Raw genomic sequence first — 23951 nt, forward strand, 5'->3', positions numbered from 1 at the left:
CTAGATTGCCGAGGACTGGCAAAGACATCTGAAGTATTCCCTGGGTTCTCTCTAATTAGAACACAATGGAATGAGTTTTGAGTTAGGTACCTTTTAAACCTTTTTACTACTGATATTTTCATCAGATAATTTTATGATAGGCTCAGGTTAATCTGAGCATTACAGAGTATTCAGATCCTCTAGCCTAGGCTCTAGATTCTTCTCTTCTCAAAATAAGACATTCCCAAATTCTTCCATTATTCTCTTCCCAAATTAAGACAAAGGTCAAACTGTTTCCAGGTAGTGCCAAATGTGCCAAGAAGCATAACACTGCTATGTGATTGGGAACTATTAGCTGGTGAATAACAATAATATGTGTTTAAAAATGCCTGTTCAGCTGCAGTAGTGTAATGACTTAAAAGCCAGCTGGATAAGATGGAGGTATATATTAGTGGTTGCCACTGTGTCCTTGGTTTGGGTTGCTGTCCAATAATGGGCCACTGACTCAATATCCATGATTTTCTGTGGTTCCGTTTCACATTGACTTAGGCATTTCTTACATGACTTGTTCTGGTTTATGGAACAGCACCAACTACGATATATGTTGAAATTTAAAAGGCACTTGTGAATAGGGAGGTAGCTGTCTTGGAATACTGCCACCATGTGAAAGAAACAGTGTCAGTACTCCAAAGGCATGGGACAACCACCACCCAACACCTCACTCCACCTTACCAGAGACAACAAACACTAAAACCACCTTGCTGAACCCTGCCCTAAAGGGTAACAAAGCATCAACGCACAAATAAATGGCTACTGTTTACAGTGACTCTGCATTGGCTATGCTACTAGGAAATGGAAAAAAAAAAAAAAAAACATCTCACTCGTCTGGAGTAGTGGATAGGAGATATTTACATGAGATTTGTAATATATTAATTTCTTGATGGCTTTTTAATGAAAAGACTGGGGGAGGAAAGAACAGGTCAAAGAAGACAGGAAATACTGGGAGCTAATCATGAATAAAATTGTCTGAACAGTCTTTAAGAAAACACTTAAAGTTAAGCAGTGCAAAAACAACTCATTTGTCTTGAAAACATATCAACTACTGTCTAACTGCATGAGGCTGACTTACAAAGATTCAGTTAAATCAGCAGAGGTGTAGAACTTTAAAGGCATTACCAAGTATGTCAGTTTTTATAGTACATGGAAAAAACAAACACTAGAAAAAAAACTGGGAAGTTCATAAAATCAGTGATTATGATAAAGCCCATTGCAGTAATTATAAAGCCCAGTAATGTATTAGATTTCTGATCATACTTGTCTAGAACCTACAACTAGATAGATCATGGGCTTAGGGGAAAACCCACTACTATTATTCCGCTAAAGGACATAGCGATACAGTGATTCCCAATGAAATATTGCTGTACTCATAGATCAGTGCTTTGCTCAATCCTCAGAGCAGCTTCTTCTTACAGTAGATGTTGATAACACAGGGACCCACAACTGAAAAATGGACAGAGAGTGATTCTCTCTAACACTCAGTACTAAAGGAGATGCCATCAAAAAATCTCTTTTTTCAAGGTTTCTGAGGATCTATGCACATGAGGCAGCAAAAAAATTGTAACAGCCAGGGGTAGTGTTTGAGAAACAATACGACTGATAGACAAGTAGGCTAAAAAGCTGTGGCAGCACACACAATGCCTGTACATGTTCACACCAGACAAAATCGCAGCACTGTAAAGGCGAGGTGGATGCAATCTTCTACCCCTAATCAAGAAACCATATATAATTGGGGGCAGATGGAAAATCAGTTTGCTCCAATGGAGTGTCACTGGGTGTATCAACCACACTCCAGGGCAGGTCACATGCCCAGAATACTTAGCCAGCCCAAAACAAACTCCATGCCCCCTGTCGTGCTCCAGACACTTTTAGTTTGTTGTATTTTAGTTTTTTGTTTGGATGTTCTGTTTGGTTGTTTTGTTTTGTTTTTTGTTTTTTTTTTTTTTTTGAGAGAATGAGAGAGAGCATGCATAAAGCACAAGAAAGAGAGAGAGAGAGAGAGAGAGAGAGAGAGAGAGAGAGAGAGAGCGAGAGCAGAGAGCACATAAGGTTGACTGCGGAGGGAGGTAAGACAGGGAGAATAGGGGAGATGTTGGGGCAGGGGAAAACATTATCAAAAATACATATTTTTTTCAATAAAAAATTAAAAAGAAGGTGAACGTGGGGGTACATGTCATTAATCCCAGCACGCAGGAGACAGCGAAAGACAGATCTTTATGAGTTCGAGGCCACCTGGTTTACAAAACGAGTTTCAGAACACCCAGGACTGTTAACAGAGAAACCCTAGGGGGGGGGGGGAGGATGCTATCTCTAAGTGATTTTTGGTATTAGTTTTTTTTTTTTTTTCTAAATCCGAGGAGTCACTGAGTGACAATACTTGTTTCAATTTAGGCATAAGGGAGATCAATGTTACAATGCCAACTTACAGAAAATATCAGAAAAGTCTTCTGATATTTTTTCTTTGATTTTTAAAAAGTAAAGTTATATATAGGCAAAGTTAACACGTTTCTGGAATTAAGAGAATACAGTGCCATTAAGTTTAGCTAGTTTGAAATCTTATCCCTACCTGCCTTTTCCCCCTTTGTGAGTTAGCACTCCGTATGCAATCAAGTACCATCCATATCTAGGGTGCAGAAAATGAGAGTTTAAGTAAGAGGCCTTTATGAGCTGGACAGAGTGCCCTTAGTTCCTGCTGTCTCCCAAAGTCGAACAGAAGGACCGTCCAGCTGCTGCAGATGAAAGCCTGGGAGCTAAGCTGCGTCTTTGCTCCACCGTGGGGTGGAGCAGACCGGCAGGGAGGTGCCAAGTGGCACTCGGTGGCTCAGGGCACCAGTCGGGCGGTTGCAGCTGGAGGCAAGCGCCTTTCTCTGCCTGCGCCCCGCCTCATCCGGACATCCCCGCCCGCGGCAGGTGGGCAGGTGGCAGAACCGGCCTGACCTGCTCCACTGGCCCAGCCCTGGAGCTCAGAGCCTGGCGGTGGCCAGCGGCGCCATGGAGGGGTACGCGGACCCCGAGGAGCTGGCGCGGCTGCGCTCGGTCTTTGCCGCCTACGACACGAAGGGCTCCGGGCGCCTGGAGCGAGCGGAGTTCGGCGCGCTGTGCGCGGAGCTGCACGTGGCTGAGGCCGAAGCGGAGGCGGTGTTCCTGGGGCTCGACACCGACCGCGATGGTGCCATCACCTTCCCGGAGTTCGCGCGCGGCTTCCGCGGAGCGTTCGGCCGGGACAGTGCAGAGGCCCAGGGAGCCTGGGACGCGGCAGAGCCGGAGATCCCGGGCCCGGCGTGGCGGGACTTCCATGCGCGCCTCGGAGACGAGGCCCAACTCATTCCCAGGTGCGTGGTCCGACGAGCTCTGGAGGTGGGCGCTGTTCAACCGGGATACCCAATCTGTGAGCTGCTTTTTCTCTTCAACCACTGGCGGTGACTTTTCCGAAAAGGAAAAGAGAACTGCAGTTACTGGTAGGGAAGGACTTTGCGGAGTGGGGTTAGCGCACTTCCTTCAAGGACTATTGCGACTGACACCTGTAGCCTCTCTCCGGAGAAGCCAAAGCTAGCACACTCCTCTTGGCTCACCGTGGTCTGACGGGGTCACTCACTGCTGCTTCCTCTGAGCGCCTAGCCGAGGCACCGTGCTAGCTTTGCTATCCTTGGCAATAGTTGTGCATTTGTTGTTTGCTACTTGATACACGTACTCATTTATGTGCACTACGTCGCTGGTTTTATTTTAAGGCTCTCTTGGGAAGTAGGTTTGTCTGTTTCTGATTGAACAAGAAAGAATGCTAGAAATTTAAAAAATAAGGCCTCAAGAGTTTTGCCCAGTTAAAGACCGAAAACTGGTCCGAGGTCTTCTATGCTGAAAAATCGTTTTTATTCAGTAAGTAAAATGGCACAGTCACACCATGTATCCCCTGACTATACAGAAAACTAAAGAATAACTTATTGTCAAGTTATTAATTTTATTCTCAATGGAGGGAGGGGTACAGGGCGATTTTAGGATTAGACCTCCATTCTCCTCTCGCTGCCTTTCTGCTTTTCACTGGAAGATTTTCTGCTTTGTGTTTATAGTTCAGTTGCAATTTCACTGAACACTGGTTGCTGTTATTAAGACCCGAAAGACTTCATGTTAGGTGGCAGTTTCTCTATCTAAGACAGGTATCAGCGAAAGCAAACAATCCTGGGAGGCGTCAGGCTGCTTTAAATTGCCACACATCACATGTTTTGTCATCCTAGATTCTCCCTCCAGTTTTGAGTGACTCACTGAGACTTTATGTTGAGAAACTGGGTGTGAGGGCTAATCCCTCGGATCCATGTGGAGGAAAATACCCCCCCCCCGCAGTGTGTAAGCCAGGGAAGGAGAAAATTTTAAACCCTGTTGCTGTAGGCTACAGCTTTGCTTTGAGCCATATTTCCAACTCATCTAGTATTTTTTAAATTAACGACTTAAGAATGAAGTAAAGAGAGATACTGTATATGAGTATGATAATGCTCTCCTTTTCCTTAATAATTTCAGCAGCAGGTGTTTGACACTTATCCTCTCAATGATTATATTGACTTTTCTAGAATCAGTTGACAAGCTAGGACTTAACATAACTAGTAGATGATTACCACCGTATCTTTCCAAAGGCTGCCAAACGTTATTAAACCTATCAGTGTCACCTGATAGACGTCTGTGCTAAGCCCTTCTTATGGAAGGTTAACAAGTACAATGTTTGCCTTTCTGTGTCGTTCAAGTGAAAAAGAACCAAGCTGAGTTGAGTCACCTGATTGTTGCCATGGCAGCAATAAACTGTTTTGGTGAGTTCTTGAAGTGCTGGCACTCTACTTCCTCATACAGTTATTCACTTAAAAAAATTTCTTCCATGTGTACTTGATTAAAAAACACAACAAGACAACCCCCACAACTTTTTTTATTGATATTCTGCTGCACTAATACTGGCAAATTTATCTTACAAATGTTTTTGAAAACCTCACTAGTGCCAAATACTATCTTAGGTACTGTTCCAAACCCCTAGGGAAAAAGGAAAGGAAGGTCAACAAGCTTATAGAGGGTGCTAGTACCATTTCTTAGCTATTCCTTTAAATAATATTTAAAGACTGTGGGCTATTTGAAGGAAATCACAAATTGTTGACTGCTGTAAATGAGACTGTTCTTTGTTGTCTTTAGGATTTTTTAAAAAAATGATTCATTTTCTTTTTAATTATTTGTATCTGTGGATATGTGCACATGCATGCAGATCCCCTCAGAGACTTTAGGTGTGTTAGATACAGTTGTGAGCTGCCTGGTGTGGGTGTTGGGAACCAAACTCCGTTCCTTTGGAAGAGCAGCCAGTGCTCTTAACTGTCGAGCCATATCTCCAATTCCAAGGTCTTGAATTTTCTAACCTTTAAGAAAAATGGTATTTGTTCATTTTACTATGGGATATATTGGAGTCAATTTGATAGAAAATAGTTTTCTTTTGCAGGAATAATTAACATACCCAGAGGAAGGGAGATGTTGCATTCAAGCATTTTCCCAAATTGATTGATGCTCTATCATATTTGATGGTCTAGGGCCCCATGCCTGTCTTAAAAAGGAAATGTACTAGATACAAAAGTATCCTTCCTGTAGAGGTAAAACATAGTAGATATTTAGTGATTTTACATTTTCAAATGTTTTACATTTAAGCAAAATATTAAGTTTTTATAGATTTAAACTTCACAATCCACAATAATTTTGAAATTAGAGAAGAAATTAAACAGTACCATAAAGAAATGTAAATGGCCATTGTGATAAATGTTAATACATGCATGAAATTGTTTTCCCTTAGGAAATTGAAGTCTGTTTCCCTTACATGCTGGAAGTTTGTGACCTGCAGCCTTGTATCTGGCGAATATAAAGATAGAATATGGTCTCATAGCAGTGAAACCAGAATAGGAAGCGAAGTGAAGCAAGCACTAATGAAATAGAATTCAGTAAGGAAAGTGGTGCTAGGTCAAGGGAAGTTCTAGAGATAGGTAGAGAAATGGCTGGAATGTGATGTCTGGGTATAGAGCAGACTTATGATATAGCCTAGAAAATTCCTAGAGCCTGGGTCACTATACCGGTGAAAGGAGTTTTTTGGCCGAGTTTTTTAGCTCTTACGTTTGTAAAGACCAGTCATCCCAGACTGGTTTTCACGATTCTTTGAGTAGATTCCACCACTGCCTTTAAAAGTTCTTGGTAATATTGGTAAATACTGAATGAAATAGACACATCAGGAAGATTCTGGGTTCTTGTCTCCCAGAAAAAGGAATTGATCAGAGATAGGTAGTAGCAGACAAGGAAACAGTTCATTAGACAAACATACACTTCCAAAGGAGGAAGTAAGGCAGAACAGAAAAAAAGTTTAAAAGCTCAATGATCATTATGTAAAGAATTGAACCTTTTGTTTTAGATTTTCTAAGCTTTGGGAATCATTAGCACAGGTTAGATTTTCTTGTTCACGCTGTTACATTTTTTTTCTTTGACTGATTCTTTGACAAATTCATACATTTATGAATACTCTCTAGTCCCACAATTCTCTCTGATCTCTCTTGTCCTACCACCGCCATCATCTTTCCATTCTAACGAGTCTCCATACCACTTTCAGGTATTTATTTTTGCTTTGTGATCCACTCAGTTTAACCAGGGTTGCTTGTGAGAATACATGTGAAGTGATGGCCTTTGCTAGAGTTTTGGTTTGCTATGATAAAAACTAAAAGTAACTTGGGGAAGAAAGAGTTCATTTCGTCATATACTTCTTAGGTTACAGCCCATAACTGAGGCAAGTTAGGGAAGGAGCTGGAGGCAGGAGCCTGGAGGCAGAAACTGAAGCAGAAGCCATGGAAGAGTGTTGCTTATTGTCTTATTCTACTGGCTTGTTCAGCCTTTTCTCGTATATATCTCAGACCCTAGGGTATCACCCTCCACAGTGGGCTGGATCTTCCCATATCAATCAGCAGTTAAGAAAATGCCCCGCATACCTGCCTAAAAGCCAGACTATGGAAGCATTTTCTTCTGTGATTCCTTCTCCTTGGTTAGCTCTAGATTGTGTCAAGTTGACAAATAAAAAAATCAACTTACCAACCAACCAAACAAACAAATAACAACTACCCCAAACCAAACCAAAAGAAAAAAAAATCACCTACCAGGACAGCTCTCCACCCGTGCATGAATAACTCACCAGTGATGGTATCACTGAGTACAATAACATCTTGTCTCCCCTTGCTCACCTCCCTCCCCATAACACTCAAATGCCATTGGCTTCCATGGTCAGAGTGAAGACCTATAAGCCCCCGTGAGTCCCTGTGCATGTATACTTACTGTCCCAGTATTGTGTTTGAACTATGCAGACAGTCACAGCTGCTGTGAATTTTAGTGCCACAACCATGTCATGTCCACAAAACACTACTTACTCTATGGTCCATTTTTCTATGGTTAAACCCTTATATTCTTTTGTCTTCTTTTAAGTGATGTGAACTGAACTTAGCAAGGGGAAATGTTGGTATCTTGTTTAATATTGAGTTCTCAGTGCTCAATTTTCTCAGCATCTTGACCAAGCATGAATTTACAATAACAACTAGTTACCACACAGAACAATTTCTTTAATCAAGGTTGAGAACAACACTATCCTATGGATATAAAAATAAAGATTTGAGAGAAAGTTTGATAATATGTCCATTTAACAAAATGTATTTGTAACTTTGGTGGTTTGATTAAGATGTCCATGGTTATCTTGGCATCTGAGTACTTGTCCCTCAGTTGGTGGTGACGGTTAAGGAAGTATGGCTTGGTTGGAGAAGGTGTGTCATTGGAGGCAAGTTTTGAGAGTTTGAAGATCATCCCATTTTGAGTTTACTGTGGAGACTTCCTGCTTGGGTTTTAAGATGTGAGATTTTAGCAGGTTGTTACAGCTGACTTGCCCACATCCTTTGATCTGACATCATGAACTCTAACCCCATGAAACCACATGCACAAATAAACTCTTCCATCTATTAAAAGCCTTGGTCATGTGTTCTATTACAGCAATAGAAAAAGTAACAGAAATGAGTCAGGACTTTATTTAGGAAAGGAGGAGGGCAATTCTTAGGAAGAGAGGGAGGAAGATAATTGTATTTGTTACTTTTCCATTACAAAGATAAAGCACCGTGACTAAGACAACTTACAGAAGAAAGTGTAACCTGGACCAGCAGGTTATTCTTCAGGGACAAGTTGCTAAGGCAGAGGGCTGGTAATGAGAGAATAAAGAAGATGGGGAAGTTGTGACCGAAGATCTTGCATAAGTTGATCACTTGTACCAATCTAGTTTATTAAGAAATAAAGAAAAGAAAACCAGCCTATAAATCACAATCCCAGAGTAACTAGAGAACAAACAGTACCCTAAGAGAGATATATATGTATCTAATCTACATGGGAAGTAGTAAAAGACAAGATTTCCTGAGTAAATTGGAAGCATGTGGACCATGGGAAAGGGTGAAAGGGGAGGGGGAAGGCAGGGAGGAAAGGAGAGAAAAATGTATAGCTCAATAAAATCAATAAAATATAAAGAAAAAAAGAAATATAACATCTTCTATACAGTTTAAAGGGGAAAATGGAACAGACTCACATAAGCTAATCAAGCAACACTTCACAAACAGAACACAGAATCTCAAGTGTGTCACCAAATCAGAAGCACAATGACTTTGTAACTGATAACTTTATCCTCATCCAGGGGAAAATTCAGGTTCCCAGGAACCAATACCTTTACTGCTTTGAGGCCCTAGCCCCAGCACTGTTCTAGACCTTTCCAAGTCTGCACCTAGGCAAGGGAGCAGAACTAGTGCTTTTTGTTCTTATCAAGGCCTCTGAGAAAGTCTTGGATCAGTCTGACTCCCAACAGAAGGGGATATTTTGTTCTAGAGGGATAAGAGTCTATCATGGCTGCAAAGCATGACAGCAAGCAACAGACATGGTAGCTAGAGAAAAAACCGAGATCTCATGTCTTGAACCAACCAGAAAAAGGACAACTTGGGATGCTGGGTAGACTTGAAACTGCAAAGCTGGTCCTCGGTGACATACTTTCTCCAACAAGATCACATCTCTTAAACCTTCTCAAACTGTACTTCCAACTGTGGATCAATCATTCAAACAGATGATCCTTATCATTCAATCCACTACACAGAACAAGAGAAGTCGGTTCACCCCTCGTGTCTATAAGCTCTCCAGCCATAGGCCTTTGACCATGTACACAGCTGTTATATATGAACATGGACATGGGGCCTTTCCAAAGTGTGGCTAATATATTCAGTGAGAATATTAATTTTCCTTCTGCCAATGGGTTATCAGTGGTTGATAGCTTCTTTGTTAGGAATTGGACACAGTGCCCACTTACTACTTTCAGTGCTGGGGCCCTGTCTAGATTGACCCTTTTGCAGGTCCTGTGCATGCTGCCACAGTCTCTGAGTTCACATGTGTATCAGTCCTGTTGTGTCCAGATGACACTGTTTGCTTGGCTCATACTTCTCTTACTATCTTTCTGCCTCCTATTCTTTATAGCTCCTTATATCTCTTTATACCTCTCCTTGAAGGGAGAGATTTGATGAAACTATTCCATTTAGGACTGCATGTTTCAAAGTTGCTGTACATGGGCTTGTTGTGGTTCTCTGTGTTAATACTCATTGACTGTAAGAAGAAGCTTCTCTGGTGTGGTTTGAGTAAAGAACCGGTTTATGTGTCTAGCAGTGTGCCATTAGGAGTCATCTTATTGCTATGTTCTGTAATGGAGTAATTGAAGTAGGCTTTCCACTAGGCTCCAGTTATTTTTCAAAGTCAGATTCTTGGCCATTTTAGCAGTGTCAGGTATGGGTTTCCTTTTATGGAGTGGGCTTTAAGTCTAATTTAAAAAGTGGTTTGCCACTATAGTACCAGTAAGTCTTACAGGAAGGTTACTGCTGTAGGTCACAGGACTTGTATCTGGGTGATACTGATAATTAGCATTTTTTTTAGTATCATGTGGTATGTTGTTGTACCATAAATGCTAGTCAGTACGAGTGATGCTTCTAGTTAGGCTCCAGTTTGAGTCCATGTCTCTGTACATATTTATAGTTATTGTCTTATAATAATTGTTCTGGAAGTAATAATTATCTAGAAATTGCTTTTCTCAGAGAATATTTCAGTGAGGTTGCTTATTTCTGGAGGAGACATGTTGTCTTGTTTATTCATGTTTGACTTTTTTGTGATGGGTGGGTCTTAACTTAGAATTTGGTTACTGATAGTGTTCTGTGGTCTGAATGTCTAGTCTTACATTTGTTGAGGGCTTGTTTAGCTTCTTGTTTGCTGTTAGTCCATATTATTAATTTGTGGTCCAACAAAACTGTGCTTGTTGTTCATCCTCCTGGACAATGTGTATTAGTGTGGGAATGGGGTGTCAGAAGTAGTCTCAGAATGGTTAGGGACAGGTACAAAATCTTAGCAGCCTGTGGGTTTAGAACATTTCTCTTAATATCTTCAAAAATTTCTGTGAGGCTTATCAGATTTTGTGGGTGATTCTGAATTTCATGATCCAGCTCCATGAAATGCTGATTCAGGTCAGGTGGTTGACAGGAGAACCTGCATTGGACTTTCAGATTCTCAGGAAATGAGAGACTTCAACCAGATTTCAAGATGAAGCGCTCTCCTTTTTGTTCCCATGTCTCAATATTATCCCGTTTTTCTGTTCTACAGCAGCCTAAGGCTGTGTCTGTATACTTCTGTAACCAGAATACTCAAACAGTGACTATCTAAAAGAAGACTACACAATAAGAAATCATGTTAGTTATTTAAATTCAAAACGCTGTATTCTAAAAACCTGTAGGTGTTTGAATAACAATGAAAATATAAGATTTTGCTGCCTATTTTCTTTTTTTTTTCTTTTTTAAAGGTGAAGATAGATTGAAGGAAGGAGGTGTTGGGTTTTGGCTGCTTAGTCATGGCAAGCAGAAAACCATGGCTCAAGAGGTGTCATCTAGTGTGGCCTTCACCCATACACTACTACATATGTGGCCTGCTTTCTGTGGATGCCACTCCAGGCATAAAACCTTTATATCTGGAGTCTCTCTCTCTCTCTGTGTATGTGTTTGTGGTGCCCACTTCAGGAAAGAGTTGTCTGATGTCACAGGAGCATGCATTAATGCATTACATCAGAGTGGTCTTGAAAATTTGTTACAGACTCATCTGAGGCTTGAAGTTAGGCTTACAGACAGAGCATTCGGTTGATTCTGAGTGAAAATGTGAGGGTTTTATGTTAATGTGAAAGGACAATGCATCACCTTTCTCTTGCAAAGGTAAAGTGAGGTGACTTTAGGTTAAAGGTTGCAAACCTGTTACTGAGGTTGATATAGTGGCTAAAATTAAAATAGGAGCCTTAGAAGTGACAGTCTATTGAATCATGTTCAACAAAAACTGAGGTTTGATTTCTGTTCCTGTACTTAATGTTCTCTTCAACCATGCCCCGAGAAGCTAGTGAATTTGTTTCTGTATACTTGCCACAGACAACATGAAGTGATGTACACTACTTTAATACTGGAATCTTTAGCGAGAAACAGAACCTATATATGAGTAAATATACACTTGTCTACATATCCTGTTTTGGAGCCTGGCTGATTTTAAAGAATTTACTTCTTATGGATACAGGTCCAAACTAGTTGAGTCTAGGTGGAAATCTGAAGACCCAGAAGGAGACTCTGGGAGGAATGAAGATCAACAGTGTGATTTTGTTTTATCTGGAGATCAGTGTTATGTGTTCAAGGTTTTGGCTGCCTGGTTGAGGTCCACCTCCCCACCATTGGGACACAATCTGGTTTGTCTAAAGCCTTCTTCTCATGCAGTGCAGAAATAATGTTTACTTGCAGTCACTGTGTCAAGATACTGAAAATGAGGATAGCTAATACATCTTAAATTATATGATTTTATTACAATATTATTTTCTAATCTGACTAATTGCTTTTCTTATTATAGGTAGTTTTATAAAATGGTTCTCTTCAAAATGTTTCTTAGAAAAATGTTATTCCTGACATATATAAAGATATCCAAGGTAGTGCAGGTGTATGTAGTCCCAGGTGCTCATGACTGAGGCATTTTAGCCATGTGGACTCTGGATGTCCTTCCCCATGTTTGTATCTCCTTCTCTGTTGAGGAGGAGTGTCTTCTTCAGTGTGATCCTGTTCTGCTGTGCTGTTTTAATAGTATTTCTGGCTATATTAATAGCTACATATTTAAGATTATTATTTTTACTATGGTAAAAATAATTTTAAATTAAATTAAAATTTGAAGACATTAACAGTCGATGACTTTCTCCAGATAGGATAGTTTTTGGCTAAGAGAGCATTCCTGTTGAAGTCTAATTAAAGAAGGACTGAGCGTGCTTTTAGCTCTTTTACTCTTTTGGTCTGAAAACCAGTGGTGACATGTACATGCATGGGGATGTAATTGGGAGTTTTTCTCCCTCCTGCCACTTCCCATGTGACCACTCAGAGGCTAATATTACTTATAAATGCTTAGTTGATGGCTCAGGCTTTAACTTCATAAAATTATATACAACAAAACAGTTATGAAGTAAGAATCAGTTACAATATTTAATTTGTATTTGACAAAATTAAAGAAAATACTCTGTCACTTATCCTATCTTTGTGAGTCTAAAGTTTCATATCTAATTTATCTTTTGTCATAACTAAGGAAAACTATAATTATAACTGTCTCACCTTCAACTCTATCAAAAATTCCAGAAGCATATAATATTAGGTGAGTAGACAGGAAGTGCATTGCAAGCAACTTTCAAAACTCTAGAAATGGCAGAAACATCTGGCTGCCTGGACAGTCACCTAAAGTTCTTCTGTCACATTGGGGCATCCATTTTCAGCCTATAGGTCCATAGTATCTGGCAGACTTTTTAGTGAAGCAGGAAATTCGAAGGATTGTCCAATCTATATTCACAAAGATTGTGAATCGCTTTACTCTGTGTTCTGCAGAATGTCTGGGAATCTATTCTGTGAAGTAGGAACCTGAAGGACCATCCTGCTTATTTTGGCAAAGTTTAGAAGTCATTTTTCTGTAGGTCCTGCATGTCCAGTTTATACAGCATACTGTCAAGAAGTCCAGGCAAGATCAATTTCTTGCCCAAATGGGCTAACCTTGCCACATTAAAGGCAAACTTTATATGGAGTTTTTTCAATGCCCATTATCTTTGAAGTTATCAGTGCTTCCAGGTGTAGACATGTCTCTTTTGAGAAAAGTATAAGTTCTTAAAACATTTTAAATGCCATATTTTGTAGGTCTTTGAAGTGCTTGAATATCACCGACCTAACTAAAATATATCTTTATATGCTGCGAAAATGTAACTAATATGACTGTAAGTTTGACTATTATAGATGACTATAAATCTGTATTTTTCATTATGCATCACATTTTAAATGAGATATATAAACAAAAATACCTTAAACAAGAGTAGAAATATACATACAGTATAACAAAATTGACTTTAAATTTGTATCACTAAACTAAAATCCATACCAATGTAAAATATTTTGGATTAACAGTTGTTTTATTTTTAATAAAAGTAGATTCAATAATCTGCTTCTTTTTATCATAATAGTCTACCCCCCATCATTTCTTTATCACAGGGACTCATGCTTGCCAATGCAACAATCTTTGCTTCCCTATAAAGTCCATTTTTGGTAAATATTTTTTATTCATTTTAACTTCTGTAAGACAAGACTGGTTTAAGAAAATGAATTTATTTATTGTTCTTACACTTATCATACTTAGATTCTTCTAAATCGTTGCCTCGTTAGGTTCATTCTATTCTGTTACGGAATATCACTGAATATAAGTTAAATCAAGAAAAATATAGGAGACTCATCAAAACATTGGTTGGGGTGTATTTAATTTTAATGACTGAATTTCAGAATTAAATTGTATCAACCATCTTTTCTCATCAGATTTCTCATCTTAATTCCTTGCTGTCCATTTCTATACAGTTTACTTGAGATTTTAAAATTGATCAATGCTTTCCAAGTAATTTTGCAAAAATGTATTACAGTTTAGAAGACTTTACAGAAATAGATGCTATCCGAGCTTGTTTACTGGCTTATTTTTCAAAGATGTAAATAGCTTCCGAACAAAGGTCAGTACAAGTGACTAAAAAGGGTCACATTTTGATCCTGTTATTGTGTGTGAAGAGTGAAGTGTGTGTAAAGCTTTGGTGGTGGAAGATGCATTCAAGTCTGGCTGAGCTCTATTGCATATGCTAGACACTGTTACTCTGTGATGTCAGAAGTCACCAGTGCCTCCGCTAAACCTGTATCATATTTCCTTCAGTTCTTTCTACTTTACTGTTTTCATTGGCAATCAACCCAGTACTAAATGTCAGTGGTTTGAATAGAAAGTCGTTTACAATTTGAATTCTTCCTATTTGAGTGAATCTAGTAAATTTTCTCATCTTCCAGTAACTTTGCATATTAAGGCATTTGACAGAATGATAGCCAGATAAGTACTTAGCTATTTAAAAGGTGCTGCAGCACATCTGGAGTTTTAACTGCCAGAGATGTAATTGGGCAGGGGATCCTGGATCAGACATGGTTTAATACTTAGGTGAGATCTTCCTTGGATCATATAGCAAAGAAAAGAACCATAGAAGTCAAACTTCCTGGAATGACTCATCTTGTTGGGTCAAGTTAGTCATTTTTAGACATGTTTATTTCTGCTTCAACCAGGATTATGTGAAGATGGTATACTGGCTGATTTTGTGTGTCAACTTGAAACAAGCTAGAGTTATCAAAGGAAGGAGCCATTGAAGCATTGCCTCCATGAGATTCAGCTGTGATCAATAGGGAAAGGCCTAGCCCATGGTGGGTGCTGTCATTTCTGGGCTGCTGGTCCTGGGTTTTTTAAGAATTTGGGCTAAACAAGCCATAGGAAGTAAGCTAGTAGACAGAACCCATCCATAGTCTTTGTAACAGCTCCTGACTCCTGCTTGAGTTCCTGTCCTGATTTCCTTCAGTGATGAACAGCAATGTGGAAGTGTAAGCCTTTTCTCCCCATCTTACTTTTTGGTCATCTTTATTTTTTTCAGCAATAAAATCCCTAACTAAGACAATGAAGTAGTTAAACGACTATTCTTATTATGCAATCTCTCCCATTGTTTCTTTCAGTGGCTTCTGGTACTCATAGAACTATCCTCCATCCTTTTTTTATGAAGTTCATTTTGGCCCGTGTGCTTTGGGTCCTTCTATCTTCATGCCTTATTTGATGATGAGGGATTAGCATCTCCCCTGCCCTTGCTAAAGCATTGGCCTCCTACTTTTACCTAAAGGGATGAAGTATTTTTTTCTTGCTGTGATGTAAAGACCTAGGTCCTACGTAGAGAGTAACAATCTAGTGCCAGAAAGACCAAGTTGGAAACTATTTTTTGCTTTATTTTTGAGACTATATCATATAAAATCCAGTCTGACTCCCAGTTAGTTATATAGCCCAAGATGCCTTGACTTTCTGATCTTCCTATTTGTACCTCCTGAGTGCTGGGATTATTGGTGTGTGCTACCACATCCAGTTTATATGGTGCTGAGGATTGAACCCATGACTTTGAACACCTTCCACAAATCCCTGACATAAAGAAGTAGGGTAGATGAGGATTAAGGCCATTCTGATACAATAGTTGATTTTGTAACATACACATTTCCTACCAGTGGTATCTATTTTTCATTATTAATTTATGTATATATCTCACTATAAATTATTCTTAGAACTTTATATAAAGCATGAATCAGAAAATAACTCAAGAGAATTCATGTCACTATAATTTGTTCCCATTTTAGACATTTATAGAAAGTGAAGGACCAGTTGAAACTTCTGCAACTGAATGTTTCACTGTTGTGCAATTAGCTGGGAAATAAGGACTCTAGAGAATGATTTCTCTGACAGATTCCTACCACATAGTATGTCTTTATATTTTGTACCTTAATAGCTTAAATGATACAAGTAAAAACATGAATTGTCCTCTTGCACATTGAAATTCCTTGGGAGGACCTCAGAGAAAAGATTTTTGTTGTTGATATACTATTCTCTAATAATGTGAATTGTTCTTACACCCGTGTTTGTCCTGATCTCTAATCGGTAGGATATTAGTGGTTAATTTTGAAGTCTCTGACACAAAATAGAATATCAATTTTGCCATTATTAGCTGTGTCCTTGGTTTCTATGGAATGTCCAGGCATTTGCAGTATGAAGCACCACGCTTAGTTTAAACAGCAGGAAATCCTCATGATTGTAGATTCTAGAACTCTAACACCAGGGAAACAGTAGGGTTAGTTTGTCCTGGGCCTTTTTTTTCTGGGCTTGCAGTTGCCATCTTCTCTTAAATCTTCACCTGGTCCTTTATATATGTCACTGTTTAAATATCTTCTTTCTGTAAGATTACTAGTAAGACTGGATTAGAACTCACCATAATGCTTTCATTGTAACTTAATTCCTTCTTTAAAAACTCAAGTATAATTAGCTAGTTTCTGAGTTTCTGGTGGTAGAGTTTCAATACATAAATTTGGGGCATTGGGACCAGGATTTATCTTATAAAAGAACTTTATCTTTATCTGAATTGTAAAATGAGTTAATAGAAATACTTTCTGAGGTTGTTGTAAACATTTCAAAAGAGGTTGTACATAAGTTCGGTCACAATACATTGTGTTATGGTGAGTAGGCATAAAGAGAACCACTTCTTCTACACCATAACTGAAGCTTCTCTTGATTGATGGGTTGCAGCCTTTGACATTATTCATCAGATACAGTGCAGTTTTGCTTTCCTTCTGGTACCATCGGAGACTTTCTGCTATCATCACATCATGTGGCTGTGTGGTACAGTAGCAGAGTCCCGCACTTTTTTTCAAAGCAAAGAACAATTATTTTTTCAAAGCAAAGAACAATTATTCTACTTCTTCCTGCTTGCCTTCCTACCTTGCTGTATTACTGCCTGTTGTAGATAATGGTGGCTTTGTAGAAAGAAAGCTGAGATCAATTACCCCATAGATAAGCTTCATTAGAAGAATTACAGCATCACAGTCTATAGTGGACAGGCAAGCATTCAGGTCCAGATAAGAACTTCATTATGGGAGACAGTTGTCAAAATCAGGTTGATGGGATCCTGAAAGGACGGAGCCTTATTTTCTCCTAGGTTCTGAAAGACAAGAATGACAGTACAATGGGATCTTGAAAGGAAAGGTAGACCTTCAGGTCTAAAGAACAAAAGAGGATTTCTTGCTCTCACAGGATTTCAAGGGCAGGTGAAGAGGTGGCTAAGTTCCATACCATTTAACCCAGCCTAGACGTAAAAGTCACAAGGCACTGGCAAAGTAAAGTAATAATGTAAGCTTGTCTTTGGTCTTGGAGCAGATGGTCTGCAGCTGCCTGAGGAAAAAGTGAGCTCTATGAGGCCTGTAAGGTCACTGAACCTCCTTCTCAAACCTGTCTAGAGAGAGAGCCTGTAACCTGACCTACCCTTCCTGCCTGTCTCCCATCAACCTTTGGTCTTTGTCCTTCTTTTATTTAATTTTAACTAAAATAATAATAATATTTTATAATTTAGCTAGAATAGCCTTGACTGAACTCATGATCATCCTGCATTAACTTACAAAGTTCTTCTTCTATGATCACCAGGAATGCATGGGGTGCACAGACATGCATGAGAATAAAACACTCTCATAATACATAAAATACATAAAATAATAAATAATTACATTGAAAACAAACATGAAAACAGACTGTCCTTGAGAAACTCTAGGCAAAATGAATGGAGAAGATGGTGTGAGTTCTATGTTCAGGGTGTTTGAATGATCTGTGGTCTTCACACTGTTGTCCATACATAGGTGCTGTGGATGGCTGTGAGAAGATTGTTAGCTTTTTGGTTGCTTGTCCTGCCCAGTAGCATTTTCAGTGCAAGGCATGCACATCAAGAGTCATCTCTCCATAATAGGGTCTGGACACAGTGGATCTTTCGCACTGTTGAGGAAGTGACTACCAAATCATAGTGAAGATCACCAAGTATAAGAAATTACCAAGTTCTGCTGTTGATTATTTCATAATGCACTGTGTATGAAAAGATATATAGCTTTTTTGTTTTTTGAATATCGTCTATCCATAACATTTTTAGGTCTGATGAAAACTGATAATTCTTTTATGCTGGTGTTGTGGTAAGTTATTTCAGACCAAAGGAATTATCTATTTTTCAAATCTCTGGTGTATCTTTTACGTGTATATGTATATATTATTTCATTAAAAAAATCCCTGCTACTTTCATCTGCTCTCACAGCCATAGATCATGTAAAATTACAACACACCTTGCTGTATAGTGCAATAAGAAGGAAGGATAGATTGCATTGTCCCGGATGACCCATGTCAAAGAACACTAGCACACAGTCCATGTTTTGAGAAAAATGTTGGTGCTGGTAGAAAGATGAGTGATTATTAAATCCACACAGAGTATGTGTCTTTGTTAGGGTTACTATTGCTGTGATGAAATATCATGACCATAGGCAACTCAGGGAAGAAAGAGTTTATTTCACTAACAGTTCCATATAATAATTTATCATCAAAAGCAGTGAGGACAGGAACTCAAGCAGGGCTGGAATGTGGAGGAAGGAGCTGATACAGAGGTTATGGAGAGGTGCTGCTTACTGGCTTGCTCTCTATGACTTACTCAGTCTGCTTTCTTACAGAACCCAGGCCCTCCTGAAAGTTGACAAAATCTTCCAGGCTAACTCCTCAATGGGCTTGGCCCTCCCACATAAATCACTAAAAAAGGGCTTTACAGGTTTTCCTACAGTCTGAACTTACTTAATCATTTTCTCAGTTGAGGGCTTCTTCTCTCTAGTGACTCTAGCTGGTATCAGCTTGATATAAAACTAAACAGCACAGTATGTGTTTCTATAAAGATATAAAGGGGGATTTACTTGAAAGCTACACTCAGTTCCACTTAGGTCATTAGCTGATGCTTTCTGAGGCTGGAATGCCACTAACTATTCAAACATCTCTTAGGTAATGAAATAGATGATAACTCTAGACCATAGATTTCTTTGAACTGGAGGCTGAGTGTCAAACAAACAAACAAATAAACATGCAAGTATTATTTGAGGGTTGGAACTTGGGGCCTCATTGCTGACTTGAGAATTAAAAAAGGGATGAAAGTTGAGTTTGGCCTATGGTTATAAGAGTGTGCTTATGGAGCTTCTGGATTTGTGAACACATAAAAGTGTAGGCAGCATGAGTGGGATAGACAAGACATGAAGATTCTGTGGCTCCTTTATACACTTCCTGTTTTGATATTCTTTATAATACATTCTTAAAAGAAGGTAAAATATTTTCCTGAGTTTAATGAGCCATTTTAAGCCCGAGAGTGGGTCATGGGAACTGCTGATTTGTAGTTGATTAGTTAGAGATAGGCATCACTTGGTCTGCTGACTAGTGTCTGAAGTGGGGCAACATTGTAGTTTAGAGCCCTTAGACTAGGAGCTTGTGCCAACTTTTAGTACTTATTAATTGAATATAAAAAAATGAACATTTAAATGGTGTTTGGAAAACCAAAAATTGTTTGTTATGAGAAAACTCCAAACTTTTAGTGTTTGAAGAACTAGGAGAAGAAAATGTGTTAATATATCCACAAATGTGAGTTTGCCTGAAGTTTTGACAGACCACAAAATTATAAGTATTTCTACTCTTCTCAGTTGAAAGATGAACACACGTCTTGTTAGTGATTGGAGAAACACAGAATTTGGTAATTAATTTACTTTTCTATAAAGTTCTTTACTATTCAGGTTTTAGCTAGTAAAATGAGAAATCCTTCATTATAAGTCCCTTTCCTTGCTCTTGTACTGGCTTTTCCGATTGTCGTCTTCTGACATGGAGAACACAACAGGCTCTTTGCCTTCTCTGTTATTTTTATTCCAGATCAATCCATAGATTTAAAAATCCTTCTTGTTTCACTTTTAAACTGATACCATTTAACTTTAATATTTTTGCAGAAAAGAACAAGTTAGTACCTTGTACCAGAATATCAATCTTGTGGAGCCAAGACTAATTCAGCCATATGAACATGTGATAAGAAACTTTCTTCGAGAGATCAAACTCCAGAGCACAGAAATGGAAAACTTGGCTATTGCAGTGAAGAGGTATCAATCTGTTTCCTTTCTGAGGACACATAGGGTCCTTGTACTTGTTCTGTGACGGGGTGGGGGCATAGCAACTGAATTGCACAAGCATGCTATGATACAAGTGGACTTCCTGAACTTTTGTAGTTCGGAACCTTCTAGAATATTCCACACAGGGTAAGTTATGTCAGGGTCAAAAAGCAATCTGTTGCTGGACGGTGGTGGCACACACCTTTAATCCCAGCACTTGGGAGGGAGAGGCAGGAGGATCTCTGTGAGTTCGAGGCCAGCCTGGTCTACAAAAGCTAGTTCCAGGACAGGCTCCAAAACCACAGAGAAACCCTGTCGTGAAAAACCAAAAAAAAAAAAAAAAAAAAAAAAAAAAAAAAAAAAAAAAAAGCAATCTGTTGTTTGGTCATTGCCATCCTATGTTGTCACCTGCTCAAAACTGATGATTCTATTCAAAAAAATCCAGAACATGTCTTCTCCTCAGCCATTTTACCAAAATAGGAAACTTCTAGAGAGGCAGGCAGACTCTGAAGCCAAGTCAGTGAAAGACCTTGACAGCAGACTTTCTATTCTTTCCAAGTCTCAGTCCTGTGTCTTCAAAAGATTGATGAAGATGAGCTCTTTGGAGTCATGAGTTCCAGTACATGACATCTTAGAACAAAATACTTTTTCTAACAGATACTTTTATCTCTAGAACTGTAGGAGACTGATTAGAAACAGTTGCTGAAATCAATCCTTCTGCCTTTAACTTTAGCCTATGTGATCTGAAGTTTATGTAATAGAATTTAAAATTATGGCTAATGATCTGTTATCCACTTTCTAGGTTTTTCAGTCAGTTGTGACAATAAGAAGTGCACATTTGCTGAAGTCACATTTGCTGTCTTTAGCTATTGTTTGTCTCAGGCTAATATTTATTCTATTTCAGTTGTTTAATGTCATTTATACCCACATAGTCAAGCAGACAACCTTAGTTTGTCATATACGAGGATTGGGAAATATCATGTAGAGTATTAACCTCATCTGTATAATGTGAAGCCTAAAGTTGATGAGCTTTGAGTTTCTCTTCGCATTTTTCAATCCAAGAATACAATGTTTTCTTTTGAATTTCAGAGCCCAAGACAAGGCAGCCATTCAGCTGAGTGAGTTGGAAGAGGAAATGGATCAGAGGATTCATGCAGTGGAAAATGAGACCCGGAAAGACGTGAGTTTTTGGATTGACCTTTCATTCATTTGGCAGATCTTCAGGGAGCACCTTTTATTGTGGAGCTCTGTTTGGTGTCAAAACTTGGGGACAGTAGATTTTACTACTTCATATTCTATATCAAAATATCAAATTTTTAGATTCGGGGCACATAGATGATTTTTTGTAACCAGAAGTGTTTTATAATCAAAAGTTAAAGAGATAGAGAGATTGTAATCAAGTAAGCTGAGGACATAGCTCTCCAGTACTTGTATGTATATCATAAGACTCATGTGAGTGGGAGAGCTGGCAGCATGCATAGGAGGTAAGAGGCCTCTTGGAAACGCATGACGTGGATTGGAGGACTGGAGGCAGGCTTGGTGAGAAGATGGCTGAATATCTGTATATTATTCTCACTACCCAACTTTAAATCTCTATTGCAGTTAATTTAAAATCCTGTCTCCAAGCTGTGGTGTTTTGTGATGAAATCTTATTATCATTGGTATTCTTAAGTTAAAATTACATATCTTTAGTCATTTCCTCAGGGGAGTTTTGTTTTTCAATATAAAATATATTTGAGCTGTTGATATTTGCTGAAAGCAGAAAATATATGCATTTTCTTTGAGTGGGTAATATTAGTATATAAAATTCTATTTTAGTGCTGAGAGGCAATAAAAGTGCAGGCCCCAGTGCTGGCATCAAGCAGATATAAGTCTATGTCCTGACTTGGCTCTTACCAAGGCCAGGTGGCATTCATAAAGTAATCTCTCCTGTGACTCTTTGCCCTGCCACCTGTCAGCCTCAAGGAGGATTAATCATGATGACGTATGTAAAGTACTGAGAAGTGTTGCCTTTGGTAGTACTACCATGGCTGTTACTATCTTTTACTGTGCCTTCTTTGTTTCCTTTCAGATAATTTATCTTACTTGTCTTTATCACACACATTGTTCCATTTGGGCATCTATGTCATTTTATCTCTTTAAAAAATATTTTTATTAATTCTTAGAGAATTTCATACAATTGCTTTTGATTATATGCACTACTCCTCAGCTCCTCCTAGATCTACTGGCCATCCACCCAGCTACATGATATTACCCTGTTTTCTTTGAATCCTGTGTTTGTCCAGTTTATGCTACCCAAATTCTTGCTGGGCCAGTTGTTATTGTAGCTCACAGGGTTCACATCTGGGTGAAGCGATGTTTACTTTTTGGCTCTGGTAGTATTCATAGAACCTTCCATACTGTGAAAGAGAACTGATAGAGCTGAAGTTTCTGGGTCAGTACTTATTTGATTTGTCTGTGTTTCATAGTTCAAATATGCACTGTCTTTAGCAGCAAGGTCTTACCATCAAATTCTGGGATGTAACAAAGAGCAGTGGTAATAGTATGTAATGTTCGCTGGGTCTATTGGACTCCACTGGCCAGAAACTCAAAAGAGGCAATCCATCCTTGACACTGGGGTTTTTATTTACTAGTGTGTGCTGACTTATAGGAGTATTGTCATTTTGTTACCCTTTATAGGGTGACTCCATTTAAACTTTTAAAAGATGAAATATATGTATGGGAGATTCTACAGTAGCAGGCTTGTTTGTTCTGTCTCTTAATAATAAGTGTAAGAACCCTATGGATGTCATATTTAACTGATAGCTGGTTCAGGGTACATGGCTCAAGGTTGGTGCAAATGATTTTTTTCCTTTTTATAACACAATCCTCTTGTGTTTAGAAATAACAAATCCATTTTTAATTTTTCTTTGAAACCTTCTATCACTCTTTAATTTGTTCCTCCATTCATTGATATGCACATACTACACTATAACCAACTCTTATTGCTTCCAGTGCTGACCAGATCCATTGAGGGCTGACCACTTTGTATTAGATAAACAATTAAAGGTCTCATGGTCTCATTCTTGAGGACTCTAATTCTCTTCTTCATCATTTCATTATTCCTTAGCAGTTTTTTTTTCCTCCCTTCCATCTTGACATCCATACTGGTATTGTCCTTGTTGCAGTATTGTTTAGGTCATGATGGTGTTAAAATATCAGTGGATGTTGCTTGCCTGTCTTTCTAGGATATACACTTTCTCAGAAGATTTACTAGTCTTTTGGTTTTACAATATTTTTTCTCCCTTTTTTGTGATGATCCTTGAGCTGTACATTCATGAGTTGTGTTTTACGAGTATCCATTGTGACCAGCCACCCCACAATCAACTGTTCTCTGTATTTTGATCAGTTGTGGCTTTCGTTACTGGTCTTCAGCTTCCAAGAGATGCTTCTTTGATATGTGTATATAGGTTTGGGAACTGGGGGGAAGCAGGAGCTACACTTACTTATTTTTGGCTATGAGGATGAGTATTTAGAATACAGTTACTAATTATTCTGGTTTAGTAAAGTGATAGGAGTAGATTCTCCTCTAAGGTCCATGACCTCACTAGTCTTGGGTAGTATGAAAAGTGTTCAGTATAAAACATAATTTTCCTACTGTTGAGAAGCCCTTACATACAATTAGACAACTGTTGGTTATCACCAATATATGTGAGCCACTCTTAGAGACTTCATGCCATGCTGGTCATTGTTGTGGTAGGCAAG

The 23951-nt window shown here is 38.8% G+C and overlaps 1 protein-coding gene across 1 annotated transcript in view; it reads left to right on the forward strand.

Annotated features, from left to right (window-relative positions):
- Nucleotides 1-2703: 2703 nt before the first annotated feature.
- Nucleotides 2704-23951, forward strand: part of Rasef (RAS and EF-hand domain containing) — a 57904-nt gene continuing 36656 nt past the window's right edge. Inside the window, exons 1-3 of the mRNA XM_050123932.1 lie at nt 2704-3368; nt 20052-20198; nt 21297-21387. Of these exons, the coding sequence (XP_049979889.1) occupies nt 3028-3368; nt 20052-20198; nt 21297-21387 (579 nt within the window). The 5' untranslated portion in view covers nt 2704-3027. The remainder of the gene's footprint in view (nt 3369-20051; nt 20199-21296; nt 21388-23951) is intronic.

The sequence above is a fragment of the Alexandromys fortis genome, unplaced genomic scaffold (genome assembly GCF_014885135.2).
Source record: "Alexandromys fortis isolate MF-2015 unplaced genomic scaffold, M_Fortis_MF-2015_v1.1 scaffold_166, whole genome shotgun sequence".
Lineage (NCBI taxonomy): Eukaryota > Metazoa > Chordata > Mammalia > Rodentia > Cricetidae > Alexandromys > Alexandromys fortis.